The sequence below is a fragment of the Lissotriton helveticus genome, chromosome 11 (genome assembly GCF_964261635.1).
Source record: "Lissotriton helveticus chromosome 11, aLisHel1.1, whole genome shotgun sequence".
In the NCBI taxonomy this organism is placed as follows: domain Eukaryota; kingdom Metazoa; phylum Chordata; class Amphibia; order Caudata; family Salamandridae; genus Lissotriton; species Lissotriton helveticus.
The window spans coordinates 370,949,875-370,967,758 of NC_136072.1; the positions used below are offsets into that span (position 1 = coordinate 370,949,875).

General features: G+C 46.8%; 1 protein-coding gene across 2 annotated transcripts in view; it reads left to right on the forward strand.

Moving 5' to 3' along the window:
• Positions 1-17,884, forward strand: part of LOC144791150 (kyphoscoliosis peptidase-like) — a 539,687-nt gene that overhangs the window by 280,822 nt on the left and 240,981 nt on the right. For both annotated transcript variants that reach the window (XM_078665805.1, XM_078665806.1), the window contains exon 5: positions 9,167-9,226. In XM_078665805.1, the coding sequence (XP_078521931.1) occupies positions 9,167-9,226 (60 nt within the window). The remainder of the gene's footprint in view (positions 1-9,166; positions 9,227-17,884) is intronic.

Genomic DNA, 17,884 nt, shown 5'->3' on the forward strand with positions numbered 1-17,884 from the left:
CTCCAATTAACACTGTTTAAACCTCCTTTTGAATTTAGGCACTTGTCAGTTAATTAAATCCTTCCCACAGACATTTCATTTCAGGGAAACAGACTGGCATAACCATTCCCCAGTTCAGGTTACTGACTTTTTAGGCAATCCCCTTTCCAGTACTAGCTGAGGATGGTTCCATACACCAGTGGCTGAGAGAGAAGGTGCAATTTAACTTACATAGGCTTCTGACAACTCCAACCCCCCCCCCAGCAGAAGGAGAATATAAGTTATCTCAGCTGGCTTATCAAGAAGCTGCTACCCAGCAGGCCTCCTATTCCCCTTTTGAATGCGGGAACCAGCCAGGGCTGCACTGTTTCTTGGCTAATAGGCCCGGCAGGATGATGTGCTGCCTAGTCCTCCTTTACTGGCAGGCGTTGGGTTTGTCCTGATTCTCCCTCCCTTCACCCTTCCCAGCTTACTTGGCGGTGAAGTACTTAGTTCTTGGTTACCGGCCGCCCCCTTCCACTTCGGGTGAGTTCTCCGTTGAAGTAAGGGCTTCCCTGCTCCCTCTCCTATCAGGAGAGCAGGCGCCCTCCAGGGTGTGGCCCACGGCGCTCTCGCAGACTGGCAGACGCTCTACAAAGCCGCTCCTCCGGGATCTCCCCTCAGGCTGTCTTCGACGATTTTCCCCGCGGTGGCGCTACCGCGCATGTGCGGGAGAGAAGCGGTCCAGGAGCGGAGTCTGCCCTGTACGTCTGACGCTGGCAGTGGCTCTCCACCGGACCTGCTCGATCCTAGGCCCCTCCTGTCAGGGAGAACAGTACTGGCTTGGCATATGCGCAGTAGCACACGACTTCAGGCTCGGCCAGCCCCTTCCTTCTCAGACCAGTCGCGCTGCCACAACAGCGCTATCGATTCCCCAGGTGTCCCGCCCACGGCGGACTCAGAACGAACAACACAGCCACCAGAGCCCCGACTCTCATCTCCTCGTCCTCACGAGTGGGGGGGGTGTATTCACTGGCTGCACTTCCAGTCACAGGTGAGAGGCCACAGTTTCATGAGGGCAGTAGTCTGCTTCGCCGCCCTAGAGAAGGGGGTTAGAGGTGAAGTCTCTCACTTTTGAGCCCCAATCCTCTATGCTCAGCAAGAACACGCTAACCCCCAATACTGGACAAGAGAAGGCGAATGGGGGGAATTCTCACTTCCGTTGCCCACAGCAGGGATCTCCGCAGCTCCACCGTTAACTGGGATTAACCCCTTCTCCTGACTTGAGGTAACTCCCTGTCCAGGATCAGCAGGATGGGACTAACTTGGTTAGGTCAATAGGAATGGGGGGTGGTGATCCCAATCAGGAGGCAACCCTTGAAAAGTAGTCCACCCTGTGAGGACCCTACCCCTTCCAGACCTCAGCCTTCACTCTAGCTGTTCCTCTCTGACAAGACAAAATGGCTTCCTGACCTCTGCCCTTATATAGCCTGTCCACACAGGATCCAGTAGGGTCCAGAAGGTTCCAGAAGGCTCTTTTGTTAACCTATGGGGCATTCTAGGGAATGGCAGATGTGACAGTTGAAAGCCACCATTTTGTATATCTGGGTGAATTCTTGTCAGGAAAAGGCACCTAGGCCCGAGGTGAAAAACTATGAGGGCAAAAGAGCATCTATCCCCCAAGACAACACCTATAAAAATCTAGTGGACACAAAAAAATAGAAAGGGAATGAGGGGCAGAAAGGAGACAAAATAAATAATAAATTGGAGGGACTACCCAAAGGCAGACAGGTCTAACAACGAGTATATGTATTATTTTAACATTTCAGCTTGACCCCATTGATATTCCAAGATGTTTTCCACTAGCCCCAACCAGAAATCAAGGTCTTAGATTTCGAAAGACTTCATATGAGTTATTTCTGTATGGAATTTCGAGGCTCCTAGAGACCAATTGTGGAGTGGTCCAACCAAGCAGTAACATTTGTCTGAGAACTCTTTAGAAGAAATATCCTATTATGATAGAGGTTATCAGGTTGTTCAGAACGGACACAGGGACATTGGGTTGCTTGATAGGCTTCACTTCAAACAATCTGGGTACAGTTGTACACCAGGGTACCTATGTAAAGGAGTTTTTGTCATTTTGCCCAACTGCCAAGTCTTACCTGCTTTGGCAAGAGTGACTGGTGGAACCAGTAGAGGGGGGATATCCCATACTGTGACGTCACACAGTGGGCACTAATCTCACACACTCAGGATGCCACATGAACAGTTGCCATGCGCTACTTTATTTAAGGGTAAAGAATAGAGATCTCTGCTCACAAGGCAAGTGTATCCTGGCATGCACCCAAATCTATGCCTATATTCACTTCTGAACATTTTTAGAGAGTAACATTCACTTCGTAAATAATAGAATGTTTGGAATTTCCCAGTCACCTAGTTTCCGCCAATGGTGGACTCTGAAAACACAGCTAAATGCAGACCAGAGATCTCCATACATAGAGTGCGGGTAGGGTGGCGGGGTGGCATGCCAGAAACAAGCTTGTTTGTTACTGCTTGGTTTTGCCATTGCAATTCGAACCACGGGCCGCAAGGTGTAGGTAGCATGCATACCTTGATAGAACTCAGGTGCTCCCTCGGAAGCAAATTGTTTTTCTACTCATCTATTTAGCTGACCTAAGAATATTGTTGTTTTAGTAATATAAATGTACATGGAAGTAGTCAGAATACTCAAAGACACCCACATTGAACCAAATAACACAGTGAGCGAAGCAAGTAAGCCTGACCATTTATTTTGTTTTTTGGAGTTTTATACAGCGCAAACTAGACCCGAAGGTATCAGATCACTTTACATGAGCACCAGTTGCGTTACAGACTGACACAATCATTTTAAATTATTTTTGCTAGGCTCTTCAGTGATTTGCCCAGATCCACCGGATGTTGAGAGTCCCTGCCGAGACTCAAACCCGGTTCCCCAGCTTCGAGGTCGACTGCCCTAGCCGTTACGCCACATCCTCCGCCAAGTATTACAGTTTCCTTCACCTTTACATCCATCCCTCTATCCATTAATTTTCCCACCAACTTATCCATCCATCATTTTACCTTTCCATCCTGCCTCATTTTCTACACAATCTTTTTATTTCACTTTAATCACTCTAGCACAGCCTCGTGGGCTTTCCAAGTTCACTGGTGCTTGTGCCTACTTTGACACTGTGCCTGATCATTTAATACTTACCTTTCTACCAAAAATAAACAACACATGCACCTAACTACACTGACCTTTAGGCCAACCATAGGATAACTCATTGTACCTTCCTTAACATGTTTTTCATGCTAACAATAGACGGTCCAAATGCACCAGCTATAGGCAGTGCAGCCATCATTGTACAGATCTGAGATTGCGCCAGCCCTAGGCATACCCATCACTTGTTTGCTGTGCTCTGCACTTCCAACAGCATGTTCTGGTTCATTAGTACTGCTTTCTTCTGACTGGGCGGATATATCCCTGGAAATCCCACATTTACACCTTCTAATTCTTCTCAGTACCTTATGTGGCATTCCTACTACTGCTACATCAGAAGCTTCAATAATCCACAAAATAACCCATACTGCACTGACCGTGCCCCAAACCACACTCACAAAGTTCTTCCTCAATCATTCCTCTGTAGTGATCATAATGATGTGTTGTCACCCTCAATCTGTTCTGAGTTATTTCTTGGAAACGGCCATAGCTACTTATACACGTGAGAATAACCCTTTGCTATTTTGGATCAACCGTTCTTTTTCCCCATCTAATTCTTTTTAGGTCGAGCGTCAGCAAAAGACCTATTGTTTTCACTTTCGGGGGAATCTGAGACAGCGTTCGGCCACGCGCCTCTGCTGTCTCAGATTTGTCCTCAAGGGCGCGCAAGGCGCCGTGCACATCCCCTGGCTCCCATTCACAGCCTCTCTCAATCACACACAGCCACACTCACGCATGCGCGCACACACACATACACCCACGCAGGCACAATGCATCGGGACACACATATACACACGCACAGCTAACAGACACACAGCCACACATATACATACATACGCACAGCTACACACGCGCATACACACAGTTACACCCACACACGTGCCCCACCCCCCCACTCACCGGGCTCTTCTTGTTTCCAAGGCTGCCGTGCACATCCCCTGTCCTGCACACACACACACGCAGGCACACACACACACACGCAGGCACACACACGCACGCACACTGCATACACACACGCGCACACTGACACACATATTGCCGCCGCCCCCACCCCGCACCCGCCGTCACACACATACACACACACGCGCACACACACACACACAAGCGCACCAAGACCCCCCCCTCCTCCTGCCCCCCTACAACTAAGGCCCACTTACCGGCACTCCGGACATCTGCAGACTCCGTGGGGCTCTTCCTCTGGCCAGACACTCCGTGGACGCGGGCTTCACAAAACGGAAGTCCCGCCCCATGATAGGTTTCGGTTTTGTCAGTGCGCGCGCAGGTCTTGTCTCTAGAAATTGCTGTATTCGCCATCCTCAACGGAAAGAAATTAACAAGCGTGAGACGTGCAAACCCACTAATTACTGGGTAAATATAATTCTTGCTACTTGTAGCCTGTCGCTCAATTTCCTGCACCTGCTTAGTTGCTTATAAATTCGCAATTCTTTCAGGTCCACATCCCGCCCGGGTTGACTGTATCCCCGGTCACCTGCATAATTCTTCCTGACATTGCTTCGGTAAACTTTCTTCCCCTCCTTGCATTGCATAATACTTTGTGGTAACAACGTGTGCACCCTTCATACTGTTTTGTATGTCTAAACTCAAATGTTCTTGACACCGCGCCGCCGTTCATTATCCTTACCAGCACTACGCCAGGTTCTAATCTGTCTACTCGCTAAAACCATGTCACTGCGTCTGCACGTACTATTGGAAACCAGCAGGACTGTTTTTATTTTGCTTATCAAACATTTACTATCGTCTTTCTTGCACGACTGTTTTTAACTTGTTTCTCCAACATTAATTATCATCCTTCTTGCAATTCACTGCGCCGTAATTGATGTACCAATTGTTTCCACATGCTCACCACGTGTAAGACAGCCTCTCACTGCGCCGTATTTGATGTATGTTAACACCGCGCTATCAATGTAATTTTTTAAACCAACTCAAATAGAGGACTTCTCTAAGAGGCATGACCCTGCCGTTGTTTATATCGTGCATGTACCATTTTGCATGGTTTAACAATTCTCACCACCATGCACACCTGTTGCTTTATTGAGAGGCTAAGCTTCATTTTAACAGTAGAACGACCATTCCTCTGAGTCACTGATTGTTGAAAATATCAGCACATGCCTAGTAATGTAATTACAATGTTAGTTCTTTTTCTTCCCTTTTTTTCTTTTTTCCCCTATGGTTTACGTAATTTGCTGCCCCTCCCTACCCCCCACCTGTCTCTGGCTGGTAATCCGAGGGTTAAACTATCCTGAGTCAGTAATCACCTTTGATATAATCTGCCCTCAGAGAGGTGCTGTAATGCACCATGTTGCATCAGCTGGCCCCTCCCGGGCCCAACCCTCAGCAGTTTGGAAAAGCAAATTGTCTTATCAATCTGGTGGTTCATGGGCAGGGGGCGTGCGTGTGTGAGTGGTGCGGGTCGCCTGCTACACAACAGGTTACAGAGAGCGTTGTTAGACGGCGTGCATGTGTGTGTGTTGTGTAACAGTATGTTTACATCTCTGTACAGCTGTTGGCAATGTGACTAGCCTGTCTAAATCTGTACTGGCACATGTTTTGAACGGTGGAATTAAAGCAATTTTAATAGGATAGCTGTGTACCCAACTGTCTTTGTTGTGGCACCCATGTGGGTGCATCTCCATGTGTATACATACGTCTGTGTTCAACTATGTGCCCATAAGTATGTTTCCCTGCCTAACTTTTTGTGTGTGCGTTTATGTATAATTGTGTATCTTTCGAGAGTGTTTGTTTTGAGGTATCTGTGTTTTAGTCGGTTGACATGAGTAGATGTGTGTGTGGTGTTTGGGTTTTTATTTATTATTTAGGCTGTGATATGTGACTGTATGGATGTTTTAGGTCTTGTGCTTATCAATCTATCTTCATACTTAGTCTGTTTGAGTTGTGATGAGTTGATGTGAATTTGCCTTCTCTTGCCACAACATTTACTTAGCCCTGCCGCATAATTCCAGTGGCCCTGGTCTTAGCCTTTGTACGTTATTGTGTGAGTATGCAAGAATACTTTAATGTGTCCATTGTACTGTCTATCTGTCTGAGGTATTGGTGGCATGTTAGAGTTGTATTCCAGTAACAGTCGGTAGCGTGTTGCTGCAAATATGTCAGTATGCGCATCCCCGTTTTTCGGTCTGAGCTAGGACTCGTTGGATTTACGAATCATTATATTCATCCTATCCTTCTGCGCCTAGGACCCTTGAGCAGGCATGTCTTTAAAGTTGTGCTGATTTATTTAAGACACCTTTAAATGATTAACACTTGGTGCTTCTAAGATTGCCAATTCGTTTGAGTAAGTAAAGCACTTTGATTTGTAAATGGAAGCCCGTCAGATGGCTGTTTTCCAAGCATAAATGAATGAGAAGGAGAGCCTCTCCTGCCAGTTGAGGGATGGCTTCCTGGGCCTCCCTTCCAGGTAAGCACTAGTCTGATTACGCAGTGGAATCTCTATACTTTGTGCACCTTAGCAGCAAATGTCAAAACCACCATCCTGTCCTTTTCGAGTACTAGATTTGCCATTCTGAATTGCTCATTATATGAAGAAGCAGCCACCTCTTCAGAGAGAAAATACGAACTCTCTGCCTTTCATAACAGCCCTTGTATGTTTTGATATCTACTTCATACTTACTAGCATTCTGAGTGGCAAGGTAATTAAGGACAAAATGGAGGTCATCTCTACGTTGCTTATGTGCTGTCCTTCAAAATTCCCCCAGAAAGTGAGAAAACACATCAACAATCTTTTTCCTGCAAATCTTGAAAACAAGTTGAAGAAAAGACAATGATGCCCCTTAGAAATCTCTTGTAGACCCATCCAAACTCCGTAGAAAATTCCTTGCTCAAACCCTTTGACAGGTGAGTGAAATATTCACCATTGCAATACCACATTGTCCTTCGCCCACTGTCATGGACATGGTCCATACTATACTACCTTTTTGGCCAAGATGCAACGTGCACCAGTGGTCAAGAAGGGAGTTGATATGTGTGTGGGCAGCCTCAACATCTGCTACTGCCTATTTAACGTGAGACCCAAGGAAACAGCTTTAGAATGATAGATGTGTTATGGGCCCTTCACACAAGTTTCGCATAAGCTATAGTGATCCTGGTCCGAGTTTATATTGGATTTCATTGCAATGCTATTAAAGACCCCTTTCTGTGGGTATCCCAAGCAAACAGACTAGGGCTACACCTGGCTTCCTAGCAGCTGTGCTGGTGAATAGTGGCCATTGTTTAGTTGTATATTTGTACATGTGCTTCCTAAATAACCTTTCACTATCCTTTGTTCCTGAAAACTTTAGGAAATACTATACACACTTTGACCTACTGTTCAAAAATGTTATTTGCTCCTGCTTCCCGTGAAGTTTCTTCTCTGTGTTAACCCATATATAACTAAACTGTGAAGTGCATGTTTCCTCCAACCCAACAACTATGTAGACATAAAGACATTGCTTAAGCTGTGGAAAAGTTCTATCATTTCCTGCAACAGAAGTTCAGCAATATCCCCAAGTACTTCACTGTATTTCAATCATGGTGGTTTCCTTGTAGCAAATTAAAGCGCCACACTGCCCTTTCCCAAAGTACCTGGTTCTAGGATGGCCCTACTTCGTTCCTCCTTTCCTTTTTTTCTGTCCACGACCATTCTTGTCTGTGTGCTATCTGTATCGCTCTAACAGCTCAATAACTTGCTTTTTTTGCTTCTTTTTTCTTGATGATCTACACTTTGATCCTTCAGCTGTGCTTGAAATGTCACAAACTGCGCTAATTTTCCAACCTCTCTCCCTCCTTCAATTTGTGAGCCACCCTCCTCCTGTCACCTCTTAGCTCCTCCTGCTATTGAGCCAAAATGTTAAGTCCTACCACACTTCTTTTATCTCCCGTCTTCGTACACACATTAGCTTTCCCAAGACACCACATCGCATGGTGCCTTCTCTTCTGCTTCCTTTCGTACCTACTCCTATTACCATTAGTAATTTGCCACCACCTCTCCCTCTTGTCCTTGCTTTCTTCTGTATTTTCTCCCTCTCCTCTGTGATAGTCGGTAATTCCTTTAAAAAGTTTTACTCTTCTCTACCTTTTCCCATTTCACCAAGCTTCCTTTTCCATCTGTTTCCATTATTTCCCCCACAAGCACTTCCTGGCTTTGCATCTTGCTTTACGTTAGCCTCTGCTACCTTGACATCTTTCCCAATCCCTCTATACCAGTGCCTTTTCCTTCCCTTTGGCTTTACCTCTCTTCACCCTTGTGTGGCAACTTCTTCACATTGAGAGTCACTCATGATCTCAACCCTGATGTAATCCACTGTATTTAGATTAATTGATTCCTTCTCACCAACCACCCTTCTCTCTGGTCCCCGCTCTTTTCTTCTCCATTTGTTGCTCCTTCTCAAATGGCTGCCAAGTGACTAGATTTTTCCTTCCATCATGTTGGTAATCTTTGTCCGCAGTACTTGACTTACACAACCAGTGACTCTTTTGCCACTTTGTCCCCCCCCCCCTTACCTCATAGTTTGCTCAGCAGAGCCTCCCCAATCAGTAGACCTACTTACTATGCTAAGTTTTCTATGGGTGACTCAAGGTGAACTTCTCCATGGTGCCTGCCACTCAAGACCCCAATTCACTGAATCAACCACACAGGTCTCTGATAAGACCGGCTCTCAGCCATACCTGCTCATTAGTTAGTGTATGGATGTCTAAATGCACCATGACAATACCACACATGGCCTCTACCCAGCAAGTTGATGCAGTGCACTGGAATACTTCCACATAGCTTCCATCTTTGATTGCTGGGGAGATAGCCTATATTATTCTCCCTTAGAAGGCACCTCTCCTCTATGACCCATCAATATCTGTAAGGCTGGTTGTTTCTTTTAAGATGGGTAAACTGCAATTAAAAATCCTTGATTAATCATGGCCGTTCAGTGAACGCATAAGTGATATATGTTGTTATTGCAGGGTCTGAGCACAAAGGAAGAAAAGTCCAGAAAGACTCACTGGTGTTACAACGGAATAAAGGTAAATGGTGACAATTGAAAAATAAGAAGTTATTCTCCATGATTTGGAACTCTGGTGCTAGCCGGATTCATTAACGCCTTCAACGCTGCTAAATTCTAATTATAAATATATATATATATATATATATATATATATATATATATATATATATATATATATATATATATAGTAAGTAAGCTTTATTCGATAAAAAATTCATATCATAAAAGCATTTCATACATTTTTAAAACAGCAATCATCAGTGTAAAAACATTTCATAGCAGTATATTAACTGTGAAGGCTCGGTCACTGGATTAACAGTTTCCTTGCAACCCTAAGACGCCAGGCCCAACCCAAAAATTTTGCCATGCAGGTAGAAAAAAAGGGTCTAGCATCTGAACGTAAAATGCGCAGTGCTTCTAGATGAGAACGAGTTCCCAAACACCTGCAAAGGGGCCTCAACCACCTACGTCTCGGGGCTGCATAGACACTGCACTCAAACAACATGTGGGACACAGACTCTATCCTAAGGTCACAAAAAGGGCAGTAAGGTACGGTTTGGGCCGGCGGTCTCCAAGTGGACGTAAACTCACATAATGGAAGCACCCCCACCCTGAACTTAATGTACAATGATCTGTCCCATGAGCTCTGGATAATATCCAAATAAGGTTCCTTTAACGGTAACTCTTTCATCGACAAGAACAGTGATACTGATTTGCAGTGGTTTGAACTACGAACCCTCTCACTGTCTACCCATGCCCAATAGACCTTCTTGAGCTGTTGTTTCGGGGGTGCGGATTTGTTAGCCCAAGCCTCTCCTAATCCTAGATTATACAACAACTTTTTCACTTCTCTGAGCCAGATAATTTTATGCGAGCCCGATAGCGACATAATGTCATTCAGGGCTTCTGCATAACTTCGAAGCTCCTGCACGTTCCAGATTCTGGACCATAACAGGAGTGGGCGCAGTTTCGCCTGATCGCAGATAGCCCGGGTACCTGCATCTAGCAGCAGTGGGATGGTTGGTGTACTGTGGGGCAACCCCATTAAATCTTTGTGAAAGTTATTCTCAAGGCGAGCCAGGGTGTCAACTTTATGAGTGCCCCACAGTTCGGCACCATAAAGTGCCGCGCTCACAACCCTTGCCCTGTAGATGTCCAGCGGCGCCCCGATAGGTTTTAGTGATGAGGCTCGCTGCTCCTTGAGCAAGGCACCTGCCACCCTTTTATGTGTCAAGAATACTTTATGGTGATGTGCCTTCCAACTCATGGTGTCACTGATGCGTATTCCCAGGTAATCAAATTCTCTAACGCGATCAAGTGGAACAGAATCTAAGACCGGGGGAAAGACAGACTTTTTGGGCGGATTGAGAACCAAAAACTTGGTTTTCCCTATATTTATTGCCAAACCCCTTTCATCGCAAAAGGCTTTAAAGCTGGAGAGCAGCGATTGGATGCCCATTGGGGATTTCGAAATGAGGAGGGTATCGTCCGCGAACAGGAGCGTCGGAATTTTCCTCCCAGCAAGGGTGGGTGCGTCTGATGGATGTTGAAGTAAGTGCTCCACCACTCCGTTGATATAAAGAGAAAACAGAGTGGGGGCAAGCACACACCCTTGCCGGACGCCCCTGTCCACGGGTATACGAGATGTTTTCTCTCCCTGTGTACCCCATCTGATTTGGGCAAAATTCCTGTCATGAAATTTTACAAGGAGCGAGAGCAGGTAGGGCGGGAGGCCTAACCCATCGAGGACGTTCCATAAAAGTGCTCGTGGTACTAGGTCGAACGCAGTCCGCAAGTCAATGAAGACCAAGTACAGACTGCCCCCTCCCAGCACCACCACTTTCCAATAGATCATCAGAAGGCGGAACGTCTGCTCGATTGTGCCTGTTCCTGGTCTGAAACCCGCTTGAAGATCTGACAGGATATTGTTTTCATCGGCCCACTGAACAATTCTGCCCAATACCACCTTTCCTGCCACCTTTTGGGAAGAGTCCAGTAAGCTAATTGGCCGGTAGTTCGCTGGGTCGTCCCTAGAACCTTTTTTAAAAATAGGTACAACTTCAGCGCCCCTCCAGGAGTCTGGGAAAGCGCCACCCAGTAATACCTCATTCAAGAGGGAGGCAATTAATTTGCTCCAAGAAGATGGATGATTCTTGATTAGGTCTCCTGGGATCCCGTCAGGACCTGCCGCTTTGTTTGGGACGATGCATTGGATTGCTCTTTCAACATCCAAGCTAGTAAATAACTCGAACTGACACTGGGAAGCAGAAATGGAATTAGGCAGTAAGACAGTGGGTGGGACCCCCGACTGGAGTGCACCTGAAGGGGCAGAATATAATTTCAGAAAGTGGTCAAACCATACGCCCCCGGGGATGTTACAAGTAAGCTGCTTATCAACCGGCTTTTCCCTAGATCTTAATAGGTCCCAGAACCCCTTAGCGTCTTTCCTGCTGCTTGCCTCTACTAGATCTCCCCAGAAATTGGAATCATATTCCTGCTTGGCTTCAGATATGGTTTTTTTGTAGGTTTTCCTGGCGGCCCTGATATCAGCTGCATTTTTGGATTTTAATGTGGCAACAAGTTCCCTCTTGGCTACACGACATTTACCTGTAAACCACTTTGCTGTTTGTTTCATGGGGCCCCTACGAATTGATTGGGGAACAATGAATATATTACTCAATGCCAATACAGTCTCAGTGTATAGGGGTAAAATCTTAGTGTCAGTTAGCTCTGAGATGTTCATCCGAGACTCCACTCCTTCCAGAATAGTCCCGGCTTGGGCCATCCTTATTTCATCGGCTGAAACTTTCACCCACTTCAGGCGCCTGCTACAGTTTGTGGGGGCCAGTTCGTAGGTAGATTTCCACTTATGGGCGGGAAGGCCATAGTTTCCGCCCTGCCAAGGAGATAAGATGGTTAGTGATAGAGGATTGTGATCACTATCACTTGACACTATGACCTCCATGTCTTGATGGTATTGCCAGAGGTTATAATTAAGCATCATAAAATCAATCCTTGATGTATGGCCTGGCCTGTTGTAGGTGTGGGCGCCTGTTTGGTCGGATTTGGAGCGCCCATTTGCTGCACGCAAATTGTGCTCCATGCAAAGAGCATTGATCTCGATGGCGTTTTGCGACCATTTGGGAATCGGGTCAAGGCTGAGAATAGGAATGCCTCTCCTGGAATCCTCCTCAAAAGTGTCCAAAATGTCTTCTCTGGCCAGGGGTTCAAAACAGCAATTGAGGTCGCCTGCGAGCATTACGTAAGAATCCACACTGCAGGCGGCCAGATTGTGATTTAGGCCTGTAGATGGTAGATGGGATGCACCGCCTTTGGCACCCCTCAAGTAGATATTAAAAAGTTCCAAACTTCTTCCCCCTTTATGGGTTATCGTTAACCACTGGAGATCTAGTGACTGGGTGTTTCTCACTTTTACTCTGAGGTCCAAGGCAATGTTAATCCAAATAATTAGGCCGCCTGACGGGCGACCTTTGGAACCTTGTTCCTGGGCAGCGGGGATGAAAAAAGTAGAGAATCCCACTCGATGTCTTGACTCCGTGCACCAGGTTTCCTGGAAAAGACAGATGTGATATGGTTCCAGGAAATCATTCCATTCAGGATTATCGAAATTGCGATCAAGACCAGCCACGTTCCAACTTAGGATTTTTAGGGCAGGATCACCAAGAGGAGAATCATCTGCAAAAACAATAGGCCCAGGAGAGACAAAGGTATCCTCAGGTTTAAGAGACCTCACAGGTAGCTCAATATGCTGGTTAGTGGTTGCGATCGCGAGGCAGCCAGGAAGAGTAGGACCTGGTGATTCAGTAGAAGTGGCTACAAAATGAGACATGTAGGGTAAGTACCGCCAGTCTACCCTGCCGGTATTTTTAGTTATATCAGATGTGGAAGGTTCCCCTACAGACCGCGGGCTATTTGGTCGTGCTGCTTTATATGTTGCAGACTCAGAACCAGTACAATCCTTAAGATCATGTCCCTGTAGTGGTGAAATTTCCGTTCGTGGGTGGTTAGCTGAATACACTGGGAGTCAATCCACCTCCTCTAGAGTCCCAAATCTATTGTAAGTGGAGGGACCATTCCAATGTAGTAGGGTCTCCTTCTGGCCACGGGAATTATTCAGCCATGGATGATGCTGGACCAGTGTCCAATTTTCCCCCTGATTCCGACTTGGTCGAGGAGGATAGAAGAAGGATACTGGTTTAGGTGTAACTAGGGAGTCGTCATTGTTTGGCCACATACAAATGTGGTGCGCCGTATGGGGATCGTCAAAGGTCACTACAACGCAGTCTCCCGGGATGGATTTCAGCGTTGGGCCTACCCAGGGAGTTCTGCGAACCATTAATACACGACTTCTTCGACTATTGGGGATTGGTCTGTTTGCGTTTAGCCAGTGCATTATTTTGTTTTGGAGCGACCAGTGATTCTCAAATTGACCATCACCTATCGTGGGAACACCCGTCAGAACAACCACATAGTCATTTACCTCTGGAGGGAGGTCAATATAACCACCTCTAAAGTTGTCTTTTACAGGAGGAACTTGGGATTCTGTAGGGATCAACCTGCTGGGTATATTATGCTTAGGATTTTGCTGATGGCGTGAAGGGTTCCGTAGAGGGATCTTTGGTTTTTCACGAACTTGCTCCACCGTAACAGTCCTTGGTTTTGGGACAGGCTTTGTTATGGGTAGTACATTAGAGGAAGTTTGGTTGGTTTGGGGTGCAATGGGTTGTGGCGCTGGGTCATCAACAATAATACCCTGGTTTTCAAGACTTTTCAACCCCAGAGTGGCCAGAGCAATAATGCTCCTCTCCATTTCTAGCAAATTGTTTTCGATCCTAGACAGTCTTAGATCTAGGGGTGACAGCAGTTTTTTGAGAGTCTCCCATACCACCTCTATAAATTCCTTATTATTTCTAGTTAACCCATCTACTTCAGGATCCACACCTGCTGGGATATTAATAAAGGGAATGGGTAGAACCCTTTCCTGACCCCCATTCGGTGGATGTGTGTTAAGAGTAGGCTCAGCGCCAGCACCAAGTGCTGTGGTGTTAACTAAAGGCAGATCCTTGGGAACAGCAATTTTCGCTTTTTTGCGAAAATACGCAGAGCGAGAATTGCGTTTCCTCTTTGGTTGCTTGCCACTTGGGGTGATATTAGGTAAATTTATCGAAAAGGGAACAGTAGAGGAGGGGTTGGGGACACTAGATGGTGTTGGTGGGATTATTTCAACGTTATTTCCCAAGGCCACCTGACAGATAGCTGGGGTCGCGGAATGGTGGACATCGACCTGAGTAATTATACAATGTGGAAGGGCCGGGTGCTCAGGAGTGACAGAAAGAGCTATATGGCCTAAGGAGGATTTCTTGGAAAGACCAATTACTTGGGACAATCGTCTAGCGGCATCTAATTCTAGCGAGACCCGGTTTTGAAGTTTGGATATCTCTTTATCAATAGCTATGTTGGTCCGGGTAATAAAATCATCCATGGGGCCGCTAATCTGAGACCCACCTTTAGACGTTTTACTGCGGGTAACCATTGGATTCATAACGATGGGAACACAGTAACAAAGATAGTTCTTAAAAAATCCCTAAGTAGATCTGTAAAGTCCAGGAATACCAGATAATAAGAGGGTAGGCCAGTCCAGTCCTCTCCGTCCTCGAACGGCCTCAAACGGCCCGCTCTTTGCCCGGTCTTCGCCCCGGGCTGCGTCCCGCGCTGCGGGAATACTAGGAAAATAAGTAGGTGGCCGGGTAAGACAAGGGGGCGTGGCAGCGGGGAGAGCGGACCGGAAGTTGGAAGATGGTCTTGCAGGGACTCCTGGGCAATGGAGTCCCCTGCACGCTCGCAGCCCCGCTGACCACACTCACCCGGTAGCCTGCTGCAGTCCTTCAGCGGTACCCCGGTGTCCAAACAGGCGATGCGGCACCCGCGGAGCGGGTGCGGCGTGTCGTAGCGCTAGTCCTGGAAAAATGCCGCTGTAGCTGCCAAAGTGCGTCCGTGCTCAAGGGCGTCCCACAGATGGAGGAGTGGTAAGGGCTTTAGTACTGCAGAGAGGCGGGGGGCGGCAGCGGGGAGAGCGGACCGGAAGTTGGAAGATGGTCTTGCAGGGACTCCTGGGCAATGGAGTCCCCTGCACGCTCGCAGCCCCGCTGACCACACTCACCCGGTAGCCTGCTGCAGTCCTTCAGCGGTACCCCGGTGTCCAAACAGGCGATGCGGCACCCGCGGAGCGGGTGCGGCGAGTGGTAGCGCTAGTCCTGGAAAAATGCCGCTGTAGCTGCCAAAGTGCGTCCGTGCTCAAGGGCGTCCCACAGATGGAGGAGTGGTAAGGGCTTTAGTACTGCAGAGAGGCGGGGGGCGGCAGCGGGGAGAGCGGACCGGAAGTTGGAAGATGGTCTTGCAGGGACTCCTGGGCAATGGAGTCCCCTGCACGCTCGCAGCCCCGCTGACCACACTCACCCGGTAGGCTGCTGCAGTCCTTCAGCGGTACCCCGGTGTCCAAACAGGCGATGCGGCACCCGCGGAGCGGGTGCGGCGAGTGGTAGCGCTAGTCCTGGAAAAATGCCGCTGTAGCTGCCAAAGTGCGTCCGTGCTCAAGGGCGTCCCACAGATGGAGGAGTGGTAAGGGCTTTAGTACTGCAGAGAGGCGGGGGGCGGCAGCGGGGAGAGCGGACCGGAAGTTGGAAGATGGTCTTGCAGGGACTCCTGGGCAATGGAGTCCCCTGCACGCTCGCAGCCCCGCTGACCACACTCACCCGGTAGCCTGCTGCAGTCCTTCAGCGGTACCCCGGTGTCCAAACAGGCGATGCGGCACCCGCAGAGCGGGTGCGGCGAGTGGTAGCGCTAGTCCTGGAAAAATGCCGCTGTAGCTGCCAAAGTGCGTCCGTGCTCAAGGGCATATTTAGTATGTAGACGTCCAAAAGGCCAGCAGTGCAAGATTATCTTTATTCAGAGACCCAACACCAGTCCGCCATGACGCGTTTCGGCTTAACCAAGCCTTGATCACATGACACTGTCATGGGGGCTGATCACCCGTTTTTAAAGTGCACACTGTTAATTAGCATAATGGAACTAAAAAAGTTACTGTTCCAATCATTGTCGCGTATTGCATGAGGTAAGGATTTGACCCCATCCTAACAACCTGAACCAAAAATCAACACAAAATGTTTATGTGGAAATAATCAGTTGTAGTTAGTTTTACCACATATATTGCACACTGTGGTATATGCGGGGCAATTACGAATAATATTAAAACATATACATGAATAAACTGCTTTAAAACAATAAATATTCCCATTCATTGCCCCGACTGCTGTAGTGTGTATATATTTCTACCGTATGCTTACATATCAGCAACAGAGGAAAAATATATTAAAAAAACACATATTGATGCCAGAACATGTATACACAATATAATACATATTATTTAAAAACTGGCAAAACTTCCAGCCCCAGTGGGCATAAAGTGCAATAGATAAGTTACGTCTGTGTGCAACATTGCAATGTAAACCAATAGGATAACGCCCAAGTGGGCGGGAACCACTGTGCAAAATACGCTCTAATCACTGTGCAAATTTGCAAAACTTAGTCCATTATACCATACATATAAAAGTGCTACCAGTGAATTTAAAATCATAAGTAAGATGTTAAATTTCATGTAATTGCATTCGTGTGGAGGACTTATTCGTGAGGTAATTCATAATTATTTGCTACTATTTACTCAATAGTAGCTAAAGAGCAACGCTTATTGCTGTTTATACAGTACATTGTCAGTACAGTTACTAAAAAGCCGCCTGTTCATAAATGAGTGTAACAGTCTTCACTGGTATTAAGCCCGTTGGGTATCTTAGAGTCAAGGAAGATAATATGCCTCGTCTCCAATTTCCTTAGTAGGGCCTCCCTGTCCCCACCTCTTCTCTGTGGGGGTACAGTATCAATCACAAAATAAGACAAAAGAGAAGCATTTCTGGCATGGACCTTATCAAAATGCCTTGCGACCGGATACGCTGGATCTGCATTAGTAATAGCTTGCAGGTGTTATAAGATCCTTTTGTACACCTGTGGTCTGGTGCTCCCCACATACCTCAGACCACAGGGACATTCTAGTACATAAACTGCGTATTCCGATCTACAGTTCAGCTTTTGTTTAATCTTGACAGGAGTAGGAAAAAGTAGAGACAGGTATTCTGATCTGCTAACCCCATTTTTGCACGCTTTACAAGTGGAACAACGCAGAAAGCCCCTACTGCCGTCTAGCCACGATCCCGTGGTTACTTCAGGACTGCTGGATACAAGGCTGTCCTGCATAGACCTAGCTTTTCTGAAGGTGATGTTAGGAGATTTGTTAAGCAATTTCCCAATTATCGGATCACTATTAATCAAAGACCAATGTTGTTTAATAATTTTGTGTATGGCCTGATGTTGGTTACTGTATCCAATAATTAAGCGAACTTCATTGTGTGCTGTTTGTTTGTGGACTCTGACCGAGCTTATGCCTGGGTCCAACAAGGTCTTTCTGTCACAATTGTTCGCTCTTTTCATGGCACTTTCAATGCACGAGTTAGTATAACCCCTATCCAGGAATCTAGCCCTGCATGCATTCTGTGCTCTCTCACAATCAGTACTATTGCTACAAATTCTCCTGATACGGAGCATTTCC